General features: G+C 48.8%; 2 protein-coding genes across 5 annotated transcripts; both read left to right on the plus strand.

Moving 5' to 3' along the window:
• The first annotated feature begins 86 nt into the window (after positions 1-86).
• Positions 87-5,959, plus strand: smg9 (SMG9 nonsense mediated mRNA decay factor). Of its 3 annotated transcripts, XM_076970821.1 has the most exons (14): positions 87-546; positions 638-852; positions 953-1,027; positions 1,190-1,415; positions 2,183-2,280; positions 2,524-2,636; positions 2,895-3,006; positions 3,101-3,196; positions 3,723-3,808; positions 4,278-4,384; positions 4,610-4,717; positions 4,869-4,994; positions 5,191-5,335; positions 5,503-5,959. In XM_076970821.1, the coding sequence occupies exons 2-14, from the start codon at positions 709-711 to the stop codon at positions 5,579-5,581; spliced, it is 1,515 nt and encodes a 504-aa protein (XP_076826936.1). In that variant the 5' UTR covers positions 87-546; positions 638-708; the 3' UTR covers positions 5,582-5,959. The 3 variants fall into 3 exon arrangements, with proteins under 3 accessions (XP_076826936.1, XP_076826935.1, XP_076826937.1); XM_076970820.1 differs by having other exon boundaries at positions 87-852; XM_076970822.1 differs by having other exon boundaries at positions 87-852; positions 1,250-1,415.
• A 2,512-nt stretch (positions 5,960-8,471) lies between these two features.
• LOC143473882 (uncharacterized) lies at positions 8,472-13,114 on the plus strand. 2 transcript variants are annotated; one of them, XM_076971058.1, is made up of 3 exons: positions 8,472-8,676; positions 9,006-9,119; positions 9,395-13,114. In XM_076971058.1, exons 2-3 carry the CDS (start codon positions 9,030-9,032, stop codon positions 12,722-12,724), a joined length of 3,420 nt encoding a protein of 1,139 aa, XP_076827173.1. In that variant the 5' UTR covers positions 8,472-8,676; positions 9,006-9,029; the 3' UTR covers positions 12,725-13,114. The 2 variants fall into 2 exon arrangements, with proteins under 2 accessions (XP_076827173.1, XP_076827174.1); XM_076971059.1 differs by having other exon boundaries at positions 8,661-8,771.
• Positions 13,115-14,300: the final 1,186 nt, after the last annotated feature.

Genomic DNA, 14,300 nt, shown 5'->3' on the forward strand with positions numbered 1-14,300 from the left:
CAATCATGAGCTGGGGGGCATTATTGGCCCGATGCTGAGAGCATCCAATAAAAATACTAGATTTATATAGATCTAGTCAACAAATTTCTCAGATTAGGATTATCGCTATCGTTTTGTTAGTCACTGCTGACGATGTAACCCTTCATTTATTTAGCTGTTGTGGTCTGGTGCCTAATTCAGGGGGCTAATTCCCGCTGTAAATGTGTACATTGGTACATTTATTTGTGATGTGCGTTTATTTTTAGAGCAAACAGGTTCGTGTGTAGTTTCACTGACGAGTTAGATACCGCCCCGAGTTCACCGAGCTCCACCGTGTTTCTCATGGGAACGTTTGTGCTGCTCCTTCCCCGGAACCCCCAACTCCGCCCGTGTTTCCCCACGACACAGTCACCGTCACGGTCCTTCGCGTGGTACCCGGATCAGCAACAGGCAGCTAGCCAACTAGCTAACAAGCTAATCACTACTACAGAGTCTGTTATGTTGACACAGCTTTGAAACCGGTTCTGCTCACACTTTCGGTGTAAAAGAGAAGAACTTAACAGGAATGTGAGAGGTTTACTGTCGTTTTTACCTAACTAGTTAGATAAGTACGGTTAAATTGCCCAGAGTAAGCTAGTTATCCCTCGTTTGTCCGCAGAGCTGACGGGCCTCCTGTTGAACCGCTCGACTTACAGCCTCAAGTCTCTTATATAATCAAGCGTAGTGGGAATGTCCGAGTCTGGTCACAGCCAGCCCGGGATGTACGGGCCGGGACGGAGAAGACGGAGACGGCGGGACAGAGACCCAGGGCCTCCGGGACAGAACCTGTCCGGACCGAGTCGAGACAGGGACTATGTCCCTCGTGAACGGAGGGTAATTATCAGGGTCTTGTGTAGTGAGACATTTCATCAGTACATCCCCATTACTGTCGTGTGAAATGTATTAAGCTGATGTTTGTGTCTGGTGGTACCAGGATGGGAGTGAGGAGCCCCCCGGCCCGGTGCTTCCCAAGACCCCCATCATTCTGGCCAAGCCTCCAGCAGAGAGGGTGAGCGATGACACCTTCTCATGATGATCCAGCCTGACTGATTATATAAAGTTAGCCTGCAGCTGTCATTTCGATTTACGGTGACCTCTAGTTTGAAGATTAGCGTGTGCGTGTTTTGCTGGGGTTCTTTGAGGACAATGTTGTGAACACGTGCTCTTCCAGTCCAAGCCGAGTGCTCCTGTCAGTGGTACCCCAATGGAAAAGCCTATTATGCTTATAAAGCCCAGAGAGGAAGGCGGGAAGTCTGGTACCACCCCTGACGCGGCCCCACCAGCGTCTGGCGCCGGAGTTGCGAAGTTGGAGCGGGAGGGCCAGCGTCCGACCCAGCCCGTCTATCAGATCCAGAACCGGGGAATGGGCTCGGCTGCGTCCAGCGGGGCTGTCGACCGTGAGTTTTGGTCAGATAATCGTCTTTTCCCCCTCAGTCACTGAGAGACACAGGCCCCCTCACCGCTTGGGGTCGCCTGTCTCTCCTGAGCCACTCATCTTTGTTGTCGTTCGTGCTCTCTCCTAAGTGCACGTGAATGCAGTAAACATTCGAACAGCACCGCCGGGCTCTCGGTGGCACCGTTTTTTTAAGAGATTCACTGCTGATAAACAAAGGCCAGCTAAAATGAGAACAGGAAAGGGAGAGTGTAGGGAGGGTTTGTGATTGAAAGGAAACAGGAAGGAATTATTTTCCTTCCATCCAAGATATCTGCAGATGTTTTTAGCAACAAGCCCCAAAACAAGAAATTGAAAGCAATTACAGCTCTAATCCAAAAACAAAAAACACTTCTTGATAAACAGGAAAAGGGTATTTTTGTGGTTCATGTAGACAGACATGTTTACCAGAAGGGAAAACACAGTACAACTGGAAGTGAAACTAAGGCATGGTGGCAGCGTCCCGAGCCACGTAGAGAGCACCCAGCAGGCACTGCACTCTGCACACAGCAGCAGGCTTGAAGAGTGGGACACCCAAACACCATATATCATTATGTTAATAGTGATATATGGCTTATTAGCTGGGGATTTCTTAGAAAGCAAGTCTTTGTTGGATTATGTATGCAAACTTGCAGTCTGCAGCCCTTGTCTGCTTATTGCATGCCTTGCCCTGAGCTGCTTTAACGTGTCTTACTGTGTCCTGCACCATTCTTGTTTAACTGCTGTTTGCAGCTGTGATTGGCCAAACCAAGCTCCTCCCCCCGGAGAAGATGAAGCACAGCATTAAACTGGTGGATGACCAGATGAACTGGTGTGACAGTGCGATGGAGGCAAGTGTGTTTAACCCCGCTCCACCTGAAGAGCTGTAATCTGCCACTATAATCACGACTACACAGTGTGTGTCCAAACCCTCCATCTTATTCAGATGGTTTGTGTCGATACCAGATGTACTAAGGATTTGTAAGCATTTTTATTGTTTTCCTCTTGCACATAATGGCATGGGGGGAATATAGGTAAATGTGACTTCACTGCCCCCTGCAGGTTTGTGAATGTAAGTTCTGTTTGTCTGTCAGTACCTGCGAGACCAGACTGACATGCTGGTTGTAGGCATGCTGGGGCTGCAGGGGACGGGGAAGTCCACCATCATGTCCCTCCTGTCCGCCAACACACCCGAAGAGGACCAGAGGTGAACACCGTCCTGCCTCACTACGCCATTTGCATTTCCTGCAGAAACTGCATGTAAATGAATGAGTGCTTTACATCTAACGTGACTAACGTGATGAGATACCGTCGGGACGTCTAAATTAGCCACGTCACGTGTCCTTTAAACCAGCATTATAAACTCACCTCCTCTAGGCTCTTTTACAGCGTTTTACCTGTTCTCAAAAGTAATAACTATGTTGATGTATGTACATAACTGCTTAACTGGTGCTCCATATTCCAGGATGTATGTGTTTAGAGCCCAGTCACAGGAGATGAAGGAGAGGGGGGGGAATCAGAGCAGTGGTATTGACTTCTACATCACGCAGGAGAGAGTCATCTTCCTGGACACCCAGGTGAGACGGGGCCTCCTGGGCTGGCGGTGAAGAGGTTTGGTCACTACCCACTATAACGTCTGTTTGTTCTGCTTCACCGCTGTGTTTGTTGTAGCCCATACTGAGCCCGTCCATCCTGGATCACCTGATCAATAACGACCGCAAGCTGCCGCCTGAATACAACCTCCCTCACACGTACGTCGAGATGCAGGTGAGTGCAGCGTGGTGTGGGTGTGTGTATGAGGACCTGGATCTAACTCAGCACAGACCTAATGAGGACCTGATTCTCACTCAGCACAGACCTAATGAGGACCTGATTCTCACTTAGCACAGACCTAAGGCCTCTGCCTGCTTTCATGTAATCAGAAAAAAATATTTTGAAATGCATCAGAGGTCAATAGGAGAAATTGTTTTAACTTATCATGTTTTCAAAAATGTAGGACTATAATACCAAGGAACCTTTTCAGTACGGAGAAAATATTTAAAATATATATGTAAGATTTGTATTTTCTTTTTCCATTTCCTGCCACTTCTACTGTACTTCAAGCTTGTATTTAATCAAATTTTCTTAAAAACTGGACTAAGCAACTTAAAATCACAAACTGCTTAAACAATTGCAATCAAGTTAACATGCAGATGTGTTCACATTGAGGTATTCACATAGATGTAACTTTCACCTGCATCAGCCATAACCAGAGTGTATTTTTTAATCCCACCTTCTCTGCTTGTCTCATTAGTCCCTGCAGATAGCTGCATTTCTCTTCACTGTGTGCCATGTGGTAATCGTGGTTCAGGACTGGTTCACAGACATCAATCTGTACAGGTCAGACCTCTCCTCTTTTTTTAAGGAGCACAGCGTTTGACCAAATGTCATGTTAGACTAGACGTCTGTTGTGTTAGACTAGACGTCTGTTGTGTTAGACTAGACGTCTGTTGTGTTAGACTAGACTGCTGAACAGCAGTTGGTGATTACATGTTCTTACTACCATAACATCTCATCAATGGGATGATCCCCACAGCATCTCCGTGAGAACAGTAATGATACCCAAAACCTAATGATCGCAAAATGTAATTCTGTAGTGTTTTTCAGAAGGCATTTCAGTTTCATTGACCAAAAGGAGCTCTTTAGGTGTATATGCAGATAATTGGTTGTGGGATCAGTTTTCTTCCATCAGTGTTTAATTTGATGGTTGTCCAGCTGGAAGATCATTCTCTGTGGTAGCCAGTGTTGTCACTGTGATGTTGGCCAGTATGAAAAGGAGTGGTCAATCTGACACTGAACTGTTTATCAGGTTTCTTCAAACTGCGGAGATGGTGAAGCCGTCAACACCCTCAGCAAGCCATGACAGCGCTGGCTCCTCAGGCCCTGAAGATGGCTCTGAGTACTACCCTCACATCAGTAAGCCCCGCACGACCTTTAACCTCCTGTCCACGTCTGCCGTCTTCTCCAACCACCTCTCACTCCATCTCACCCCACCCCACCTAATCGAACTCACTCAAGGCGGACTACACGCCTGACCCCCGTTCTGACCCCACCCGCGTCTTCCTGATTTACGTCTAATACGATACAAGCACGTTCTGCTGCCTGTGGCATCATCTCCTTCTTCTTCTTCCTCTTCTTCAGTTTTCTTGCAGAACAAGGCACGAAGGGAAGAGTTCTGTCCCCGACATCTCAAGGACATGCACCTGATCGTGGACAGGCTGATGGCGCACTCTCATCTGAAGTACAAAGGTTCGAACATCTCCTCAACCCTCAACACCACGCCAGTTCACGTCCACCACCACTAGTCTAATCGGCAGTGTCCTAGAGTGTGACCATCACATCATCTACCGTCCCTCTGTTCTGCGGTTAGCTCATCCACTCTTGTGTCCTGCCGTCCTAGGGACCTTGTCCATGTTGGACAGCAATATTTTTCCGGGCCTGGAACGAGACTATCTGGGAACGGAAGTAAACCTCTTCCTCCTGCCGCTGCTGGAGGGTGATGGAGATGAGGCTCTGGTCAGAGCAGGTCGGTGGTTGTTTCGCTTTTGCTCACGTGTGCTTGCACTTAATTCCGCGCCTCTAAAATGCTCCTAGAACACCTTGTATGTATTTTGTTAATGGCTAAAACGGCCTTGGTTTGTAGGAGCCACGGTGGAGTTGAGGCTTCTCTAACTGGGCTCATGTTCCGTGTGTGTGTGTGCACGCTCTTTGCTGCATGGCAGGTTCTGGGACCACGCCCCTGTTCTCCCTGTTGCCTGGCTACAGAGGTCACCCCAGCTTCTCCTCGCTGGTGGCCCAGTTGCGCAGTCAGGTCTTCGCCATGTCCCGCGCTCAGCTCTCCCACACCATCCTCACCGAGAAGAACTGGTACGCCTGCACGAACCTGCCCGGACCCAAACTCACCGTCTCTATGTTTATTTCCCCAAAGACTTACATTTGTGTAGCTAGAATGCCATAAGCAATTTAATATGTGAACAATATGATTATCAGAGCTCCATATTTCCACATTGTGTGTTTCATCTGCTTCTGCACAGGTTCCACTACGCAGCCCGAATATGGGACAGTGTGAAGAAGTCCTCCGCGCTGTCCGAATACAGCCGCCTGCTGTCGTAAGATCCCCCCCCCCGCTGCAGGCGCACCTGCAGGTTTGAGGTGGGGGGCGGAGCCTCCTTGTCTCCGTGCGACCCGAGGCCCCGCCGAGCTTCCTGCACGGACGCCGGCCGAACACTCTTGGCCTCCGCGCTCGGTCTCGGTGCGGTCGGCTGTCCTCATCCCAGCGGCAGACACGCCGTGCGGGTCTCCTGGCCGAGCCCCTGTCGTGATTATAAATGGGAATGTAGTGAGCGCATGTCTGCTGTTTGTGTTGGATGGAGTTGGAAAATGGGAGTGTTGGAGTTTTTGACTGGGATGAAGTTTGAAGACCTCACAGCTGTAGATTCTTCAACTGTTTTTGTTTGTTGTTCCAAATAAAAGATCAACTGATGGAACACAGCTGCTGTCGATCATATTTGATTGGTTTATGTCTTCGTAAAGTTTTCAGATATTTCCTTCCTTTAAAAATTGATAAAAAGTGAGATGTTTCATTGTAATTAGTAGTATTATGATTTATTTTAAGATGGAATGGGACTGTGATTGTCAATTAATAATACTTAATTACATTTAAAAAATAGAGCATGTGTAAGCTACTTATTACGTTTATTTAAAAAATAAATTATGCCCGTGAACATTAAAGCTGATGTTAACATTTTCTTTAACACTTTAATTCCTGATAGATATCCCTAAAATAAAACATCAGGCTAAGAAAAGCAGCCTGGATGAAGCCAACAAATGGGTTTTTTTTTTTTTTTTTTTTTATGAGACTTGACTTGAAAGCTTATACACGAGGCACTAACACGCATCTTTTGCTGCCTATTCAAAAGTATGTGGATGGTGAACTTAACCTGGAATTAAGCCAGCCCTGGATCAATAATAGTGACTTCTGACTGGGTAGCTTCTGTTTCCAGGTGTCAGCACCTCCTGGACTCAAACTGCCAATGATTCTCTCTAGGAGTAAGAGCTGAATTGCTTTCAGTGGCCACCTACATTTGAATCAATAAACGCCTCCGGTATCTGTTTCTCCAGGGAATATCCAGCAGGTCGGCTGAATGCATATTTTTGCTTGAGGTTCTAATTACGATCTGAGGAGCAGACGTTCTGAGAGAGTAAAAGCACCTAATACTACGAGTTTAGTCCTGTCATGCATGTGTGCTCAGATCCACACAGGAGGAAGCACTTAACGGTGAAGCTAGAGCTTTCTTGCTCTTCCCTGTAGGATGTGTGCTGGGGGTGTGGAGGCCTCTAGATGGAGATGTTCTCGCTATGGTTCCCCTGCGCTCACACCTTGGCAGAGGCCTCACTGTGCATACAGCAGGAGAGAAAACCACAGGCCCCAGTGTTAGGGGGGGATCTTGCTAATCTTTTCTAGCACTTTGTGGAGCTGAAATTGGAATGGGAAAAACAGATGTATTCAACATGTATACCGTCTGCATTTTAAAAAGCTCACTTGCTTTAAATGAGGTATAAAGCTACTTTATGTGAAATGAGGCTTTTTTAAATACTTGGGTTTCATAGCCACATAGCGGTGTGTTGAGTTAGCCTTTGTGCTTTGCTTACAGTCTTCTGTGGTCGAGGGATTTTATTCTGTTGTCATAATGCAAATGTGTGAAAGAAACGTATCACATCTCTCTACGTACAGTGGATAGTGGCTCTGTTCTGTTTTCCATTTCAGTTTAAACAAATCCCTTATCAGTCTCTATAGACTAAACATACTTTTTTTGTGGATATAGCAGTTTTGCTGCTGGTGCTCATATGTCATACAAAAGTTAAAAAGGCACAGCTGGAGGTGTGTCAGGCCCAGATGCCTGGCATGAAACACCAGTAGCCTATAGATTTTTGAGAAGTAGGCTATACAAAACAAAGTATTAAGACTTATTCCTGTTACTGTTTTTGTGTAGTGGTGTCTGTGTGTTGCATTTTCCATGTTTCCATGTTGCAGCATGCAGATACTCTAGCCATTTTTTGCATAATACTGTGCAATTTAAAATTCACATTTTTGATTTCACTCATTGTAACTGTTTAGACTCTTCATAAACTAGCCTAGACAATCATTTGCAGGGTATAGCTATAATGCAGACTAGGCAAATGCTTTTTCAAAAATAAATACTTTGGGGTACACAATGAATCTCTGATGGAGTTTCAAAAACAACAAAATTTCCAAGCACTGACCTGTAACTTCTAACTTATGAGGCAGTCATGGTCTGGTGGTAGGGAACTGGTCTTGTGACCGGAGGGTCGATGGTTCGATTCCCTGACCTGAGGCCATGACTGAGGTGCCCTTGAGCAAGGCACCTAACCCCAACTGCTCCCCGGGCGCCGGGCTAGGGCTGCCCACCGCTCTGGGCACGTGTGATCCACAGCCCCCTAGTAATCACTAGTGTGTGTGTGTGTGTGTGTTCTAACTGCACAGATGGGTAAAAAGCGGAGGACAAATTTCGATTGTTGAAAAATCACAATTGACAAAATATGGCACATTTATTTACATTTACTTAAGTGTTTTGTTTGTTTAGATACTAGGGAAACCCTGAGTGACAATCAAGTGATTCACTGTCCTGCTCTGTGTATAAGTTAGGTACCTGTTCTGATGGCTTAAGGAAATAAAAAAATGAGGAATTGACAGAATAAGCTCCACCCTTAAACAGCAAGGTAAACAACCCAAGTAAACAACCCAGTTCAACAGTGCATGCATTGCAGTTCCTCTTGTTGTAATGATTTGTTAGCAGACCCACATTACTAATTGTTGGTCATTTTTAATAGACTGTAATTGAAGAATATTGAGGTATTTAAAGAATGTACGGAACATCGAGGCACGTGACTGCAAACAGGAAACAGTCACTAGGAACCATTAACCACACGGTTGCCAATCGGATCGAGTTAACTGACGGACCAACGCCTGCGCAGTACAAACCGGAAAAAGCGTAACTAGTCGGTGAGTTGCGCATGCGCAGATCACAAACACAGAATGATCTCATAAAAACGTGCAGAAAAAAAATGTTATTTCTGAAAAACACGAGAAAAGGCGTCTGAGGAGTTCGCGAGGACAGCAGCACCAGGTGCTTTAATGAAGGGGCGGTGCCTCGGTTTCCCGGCATGCCGTCTGCCCCGTGCCTCAGGTAGGAGGTGCAGGTCACTCTCACCGGCGCCTGTTTTCTAGCTAGATAAGAAAGTTTAAAACAGGCCTGCCAGACCCAACAAGACAGATTAAAATGTATGTTTCCAATTTCTTTTTAAAAACCGACTTACATTTTCGATTCAAACGCCTTCAGAAGTTCAGATACAAGTTTGTTGGCATGTTTATGGTTATGAAGCTTATGAATTGATCACTTGAGACCTCGCAGTCCATTACTTAAATACTGCGCTATAAACCTCTATTAAAAGGCACTTTTGTGAATGATATATGAAATGTTGACTCTAGTTTGCTGTGTTCATCACGCTGTCTCAGCTGCAGAATGTGCGCAAGGTTGCCATGGAAATCGTCTGGGAGGAGAGCGCGCAAGTAGTTGGTGCCGAACTTGAATTACAGCAGGACGGAGACGATACTGGCCATCGTGCTCAAGTCAGTGTGGAAATACATACAAGTTTCAAAAAGCCACGACCTGTATTAGCCAAGCCAATCAAGCTCAGATTAAATCCAAACATCCATGCACAGTGTGAGAGAAAAAAAATAGTTGATAGTCATGCAATATCTACATTTTATCTATTTTTCATGTTTTAGGCACAACTTTTGTGGTTTTTTTTTTTTTTGTAAACTTAAATTAAATTAAGTTAAATTCTGCTGTATCCACAAACTAGCTGTTCATAATTTTAATAACAGTCTTCTTTCTGTTTTAGGGCGCTGTCTGGGTTGTTCCCAAGCATTACGATCCGCGAGACTCCAGCGAGGAGGAGGATGGTGTCGCGTCGCAGGTGCTCGGCGGAGGCGTCGGAGACTGTGTCTGCTGCGTGTGCGGCCGGCGCTTCGCGTTCCTGGCCCACCTGATCGAGCACTTCGCCGTGCACAAGTCCGACGTGCGCTGTCACCTGTGCCAGGTGACGTTCCCCCGCGTCATTTCGCTGGCTCTCCACCTGGACTCCCACTCTGGGCACCGCCTCTTTTGCAGCAGGTGCGGTGTGGCCTTCCGTACCACCTGGCACATGAACGGACACATGGAGAAGCACACGCAGGGGATGGAGGTGCGCGCACCTGATGCTCTGACGCCTTCGCCGGCAGACCAGAAGCTGGAGGAGGATGAGGAGGAGGAAGAAGATGTAGAGGAGGCTATTGTTGAGAATGAGGAGATGGATGTGAAGCACCTGAAGGAGGAGGAGGGCGAGGAGGAGGAAGATGTAAAGGAGGCTATTGTCGAGAACGAGGAGATGGATGTGAAGTACTTGAAGGAGGAGGAGCAGGAGATGAAGATCGAAGATCGAGACTCCCCAGGCAGAGATCACCTGCTGCTGGGAGCGTGTAAGTTTGATCATAATTACTTTAACAGGCAGACCCTCCCGACGCCTGCTGCTCTGTCCGAGCGTGTGCGTGGCATACAGGGTTCTACCCAGGAAACTATGGACCATGTCAAAACCAGCAGTAGTGAAACTTTATATGTAAATAACAATAAATCAGACACTGCAGCATCCTTGAATGTGTCGGAGCCCGAGGTTGGCCAGCGGGAGACGGTGGAGGTTGAGATGCTTCGCGGTTTGAAGGAGGGCAGGAAAAGTGCTTCTGTGTCATCTCCCACGGAGCTGCTCGTCCAAGTGGAGGAGGACTACGAGAAATGCTCTTGGGAACAAGGCCCGATTCAGGAGGAAGCTGTGAAGGAAGAAGACGAGTTCAGCGTGGCGAGCAGCGATGGCGACTCGTTGCCCCCGGGCGACTCTGCGTACACCCCCGAGGAGGATCTGCATTCCGATAAAGACTCCGTCGGGTCCAGCAGCGACTCCTCGGGGGACGACGCTCCGCGGAGGTGCAAAGGCAAAAGGTCGAGAGCTACGCGCGGCAGACGTAAGCGTGCGTGCGCCGTCGTGGGCCAGAAGCCCCTCGCCACCGCGACCCCTGAGCCGCTCTGCTCCTCCTGCGGTCTCTTCAGAGGCCCCCGTGGGGTCGGGGGGCGGTGCCAGTGCGAGCCGCAGCTCACGTGCTGCCAGTGCGGCCTCGCGCAAGAGAGCCAAGAGCAGCTGCTGAAACACCAGGCGGAGAAGCACCCGTCCACCAAGTACGTCTGCGCCAGCTGCATGCGCATCTTTAACGACCACAACATCTTCACCAGGCACGTGTGCTGCAGCGGGCCCAAGGCGCCTCCCGCACCACCGCCACCAGCCCCCACCAAGCACGCAGGCAGGGGCAAAAATCTGCCCCTGATGATTCTGAATTTTGTGCCTCCGTCCTCCGGCGGAGGGGCTCGCAAGGCTCCGCTCAGCACCGGGGACCGGGCCTTTCCCACCATCCTGCTCACCAACAACGCCATCGTTAACCCGGGTCAGAAACTTCCGGTTCAGAATTCCTCGCTGCCTGTATTGCCCAACAAACCTTCCTTGTCCACTAATCAGTCAGTGCCGATGCAAGTAATGGCCACTTTGTCACTGAATAATGAGCAGAAGGTGACTGGTTTGGTTTTAAAAGGGGTGCAGAGCTCAGGGACCCCTTCGTCTCCCGTTACGAGGGCAGAGACGATACACCTCAACGTAGCAACGCAGTCGCAGGTCAAAGTGCACACGCCGGCCCCCCCTCCAGCTCAAATGGTTTTCCAAGGCGTCGTCATGTCCCAGCATGGGCCAGCTCCCGCCGGTCCCCCTGCCCACCCGCCCGGCTGTACGCCCCCCCTGATGGCGTCCGTTCTCGGCCCCGCGGGCGTGCCCATCCAACCCCAGCAGTCCAGGGTGGCTCTGCGCATCCCCCCCTGCAGCCCCTCCACCACGGTGTCCGTGTCTTTCTCCCCCACCCCTGTCCAGTTTCCCGCACCCGTGCTCGTTTCTGCCAATGGGCCAAAGATCCCGCCCCTGCCGCTGCAAATGCGTAAGTTTGATCATAATTACTTTAACAGGCAGACCCTCCCGACGCCTGCTGCTCTGTCCGAGCGTGTGCGTGGCATACAGGGTTCTACCCAGGAAACTATGGACCATGTCAAAACCAGCAGTAGTGAAACTTTATATGTAAATAACAATAAATCAGACACTGCAGCATCCTTGAATGTGTCGGAGCCCGAGGTTGGCCAGCGGGAGACGGTGGAGGTTGAGATGCTTCGCGGTTTGAAGGAGGGCAGGAAAAGTGCCTCCACCACGGTGTCCGTGTCTTTCTCTCCCACCCCTGTCCAGTTTCCCGCACCCATGCTCGTTTCTGCCAATGGGCCGAAGACCCCGCCCCTCAAGAATCTGCCGCTTGCCAGACCTATGAGACCAATTGTGCTATGCTTCTCTGCTCCTGGCCCAACTCCTGTCCCCGTCTGTGGTCCTGCCCCTGTTCCCGCCACTGGTCTCGCCTCTGGTCCCACTCGTAGTCCCGCCCCTGGTCCCGCCCCTGGTCCCGCCCCTGGTCCCGCCCCTGGTCCTCCTCCTCGCCCTCCTCCTGCTCCTCATGGTCTCTGTCCCACTTCTGCTCCTGCTCCTCTATCCGGCGTGGCCCCCTCCCCCTCTTGCTCCGCCCCACGACTTCCGAGCCCTGCCGGCCCTTCAAGCCCCTCCCCTACTCTCCTGGCCCCTCCCCCGTCCCAGGGTCCCCTGAAGATCGTGGCCATGTTCGTGAACCAGAGCCAGGAGCTGGCGCTGCAGAAGCGCTTGCACCAGTCCTGGCGCTCCAAGGCCGTCTTCCCCTGCCGGCAGTGTGGGGCCGTCTCTAGGCAACCGTCGCTAGGTGTGCGCCATCGCTACCGGCACCGCGGCCCGCGCCGGCACCGGTGCGCGTGCGGCCGGGCCTTCCAGCGGCTTCTCCACCTGCTGAGACACCAGGTGCAGCACGCCGAGGCCGTGCGCTACGTCTGCGCCGCCTGCGGACGCACCTTCCAGGGGACTCGGCGGCTGGGTCGCCACGGGCCGGACGGGCTCGGCGCCGGGCCGCGCCGGCAGTGCCGCAACACGTTCCCCTGCGTCTGCGGACAGGTGTTCGCCAGACCCGCCGCCCTGCTCTGGCACATGCTGAAAAATTCGAAATCCCGCAAAAAACGCTTAAAAACGTTCGTGATTTAGCCGAGAGGCAGTCGTAGGTTAGGGACGTGCGTCCTATATGGAGGACTCGGGACAGATTACAGGAATGTGTGTTTATCTGTTGGAGTAAGACTGTTCTGGTTCTGTTCTGGTTTCAGATGCCCTCTGATGTAGGCCGGATTGATCATATCAGTTATTGAGTGGATGTTACTCATGTATTACTTTTTGTGAGCTATTAAAAATGCCATATTTAACAAAAAATGTTTTTTTTTCTGTTGTTACATGTTACATGTTCTCACATGGTCTGCTATTGGGATATTCTGCAACTTTAGTGAAAAATAAAATTTGTTTTTTTTTTCTTTAGAGAGTCTGCAAATATTGACCAACGTATGATGAAGTGAGGTGCAATTCCTGCGTGATGCTACTAAATCATTTAAATTACTAAGCTAATGATTTGGGTAGGCTGCTAAAAAGCCAATACATATATTTGCCCACTTGAGGGCGCCTTTGTCAAATACATGAAGTGAGTCGATGTGCTCATAATGAGAAGATCAATGTGGAACCTTGGAAACATGATTAATAAATGTTATATATTATATATAGAAGTCCTTAAGATAAAAAAGCATTAGAATTACTTTTAGTTTTTTTTCCAATGCAACCATGGAGTGCTTTGTATTATGTGACATATTTGACATCTGCTAAACCTGAAATTCACCAGTGGAGAAATTCCCACCAAAATGCCACTCTGGTATCACTGTTGGTGGTATCCAACATTCAAAACAAATCTTTTTGGTCAAAACAAAGTCATTTTTGTCATGAATTACAGGTTTCCAGATGTATGCACCCCTGCATAGCTTGGTGCATAATGCTGAGAAATCTAGTCATAAATCTCTGATACATCTGTTTACAGTATAACTATGAGCCAGCAAAGCATGGCATAATCACATCATACTTCAAACACAAGCATTTGTTATTTTTAATTTTTAATAGGTGTATTTAAAAAAAATAGAACAGCTTAATTTTCCTTTTGTATGTTTTAGTACTTAGTATGTTTAGTACTGAAACTTTATATATATTTAGACAGATGTGTATATCTTCCACCTGATGTTTTGCTAAGTGAAATGTGTCAGGGTGTGGTTGGGTTCTTTTAAAATTGTTGTATTGTTGTTGAAATGTTGAAAATGCTGTTGTTCTTGATTAGCACAAAACCTGTCATGGTCAGCAGAAAACTGCCACCTCCCTCCAGTCAGAGGTTGTGTGGAAGGTGGAGGTGTTCCTGTCTGAACCCAGGTGAGGTGTTCCTGTCTGAACCCAGGTGAGGTGTTCCTGCCTGAACCCAGGTGAGGTGTTCCTGTCTGATACCAGGTGAGGTGTTCCTGCCTGAACCCAGGTGAGGTGTTCCTGTCTGATACCAGGTGAGGTGTTCCTGCCTGAACCCAGGTGAGGTGTTCCTGCCTGAACCCAGGTGAGGTGTTCCTCTCTGATCCCAGGTCTGTTCTTGCGTCCTCTGTGTGTGTGAGGGCATTTGCTCTGATGTCATTCTGATGTGTCTAGTTGAGCATCAGTGAGGCTGCGGAGCCATAAGAGCACGTATAGGGCAACCCAGTCGCCGTGGTGA

Source organism: Brachyhypopomus gauderio, chromosome 13 (assembly GCF_052324685.1).
Source record: "Brachyhypopomus gauderio isolate BG-103 chromosome 13, BGAUD_0.2, whole genome shotgun sequence".
Lineage (NCBI taxonomy): Eukaryota > Metazoa > Chordata > Actinopteri > Gymnotiformes > Hypopomidae > Brachyhypopomus > Brachyhypopomus gauderio.

Bases quoted from the DNA above. Each gene is read 5' to 3' on its own strand.
- smg9 (XM_076970820.1), top strand. From the start codon at position 709: ATGTCCGAGTCTGGTCACAGCCAGCCCGGGATGTACGGGCCGGGACGG. The intron at 853-952 runs GTAATTATCAGG...TGGTGGTACCAG, and splicing joins ATGTCCCTCGTGAACGGAGG to GATGGGAGTGAGGAGCCCCC. The intron at 4,995-5,190 runs GTCGGTGGTTGT...GCTGCATGGCAG, and splicing joins TGAGGCTCTGGTCAGAGCAG to GTTCTGGGACCACGCCCCTG.
- LOC143473882 (XM_076971058.1), top strand. From the start codon at position 9,030: ATGGAAATCGTCTGGGAGGAGAGCGCGCAAGTAGTTGGTGCCGAACTT. The intron at 9,120-9,394 runs GTCAGTGTGGAA...TTTCTGTTTTAG, and splicing joins ATACTGGCCATCGTGCTCAA to GGCGCTGTCTGGGTTGTTCC.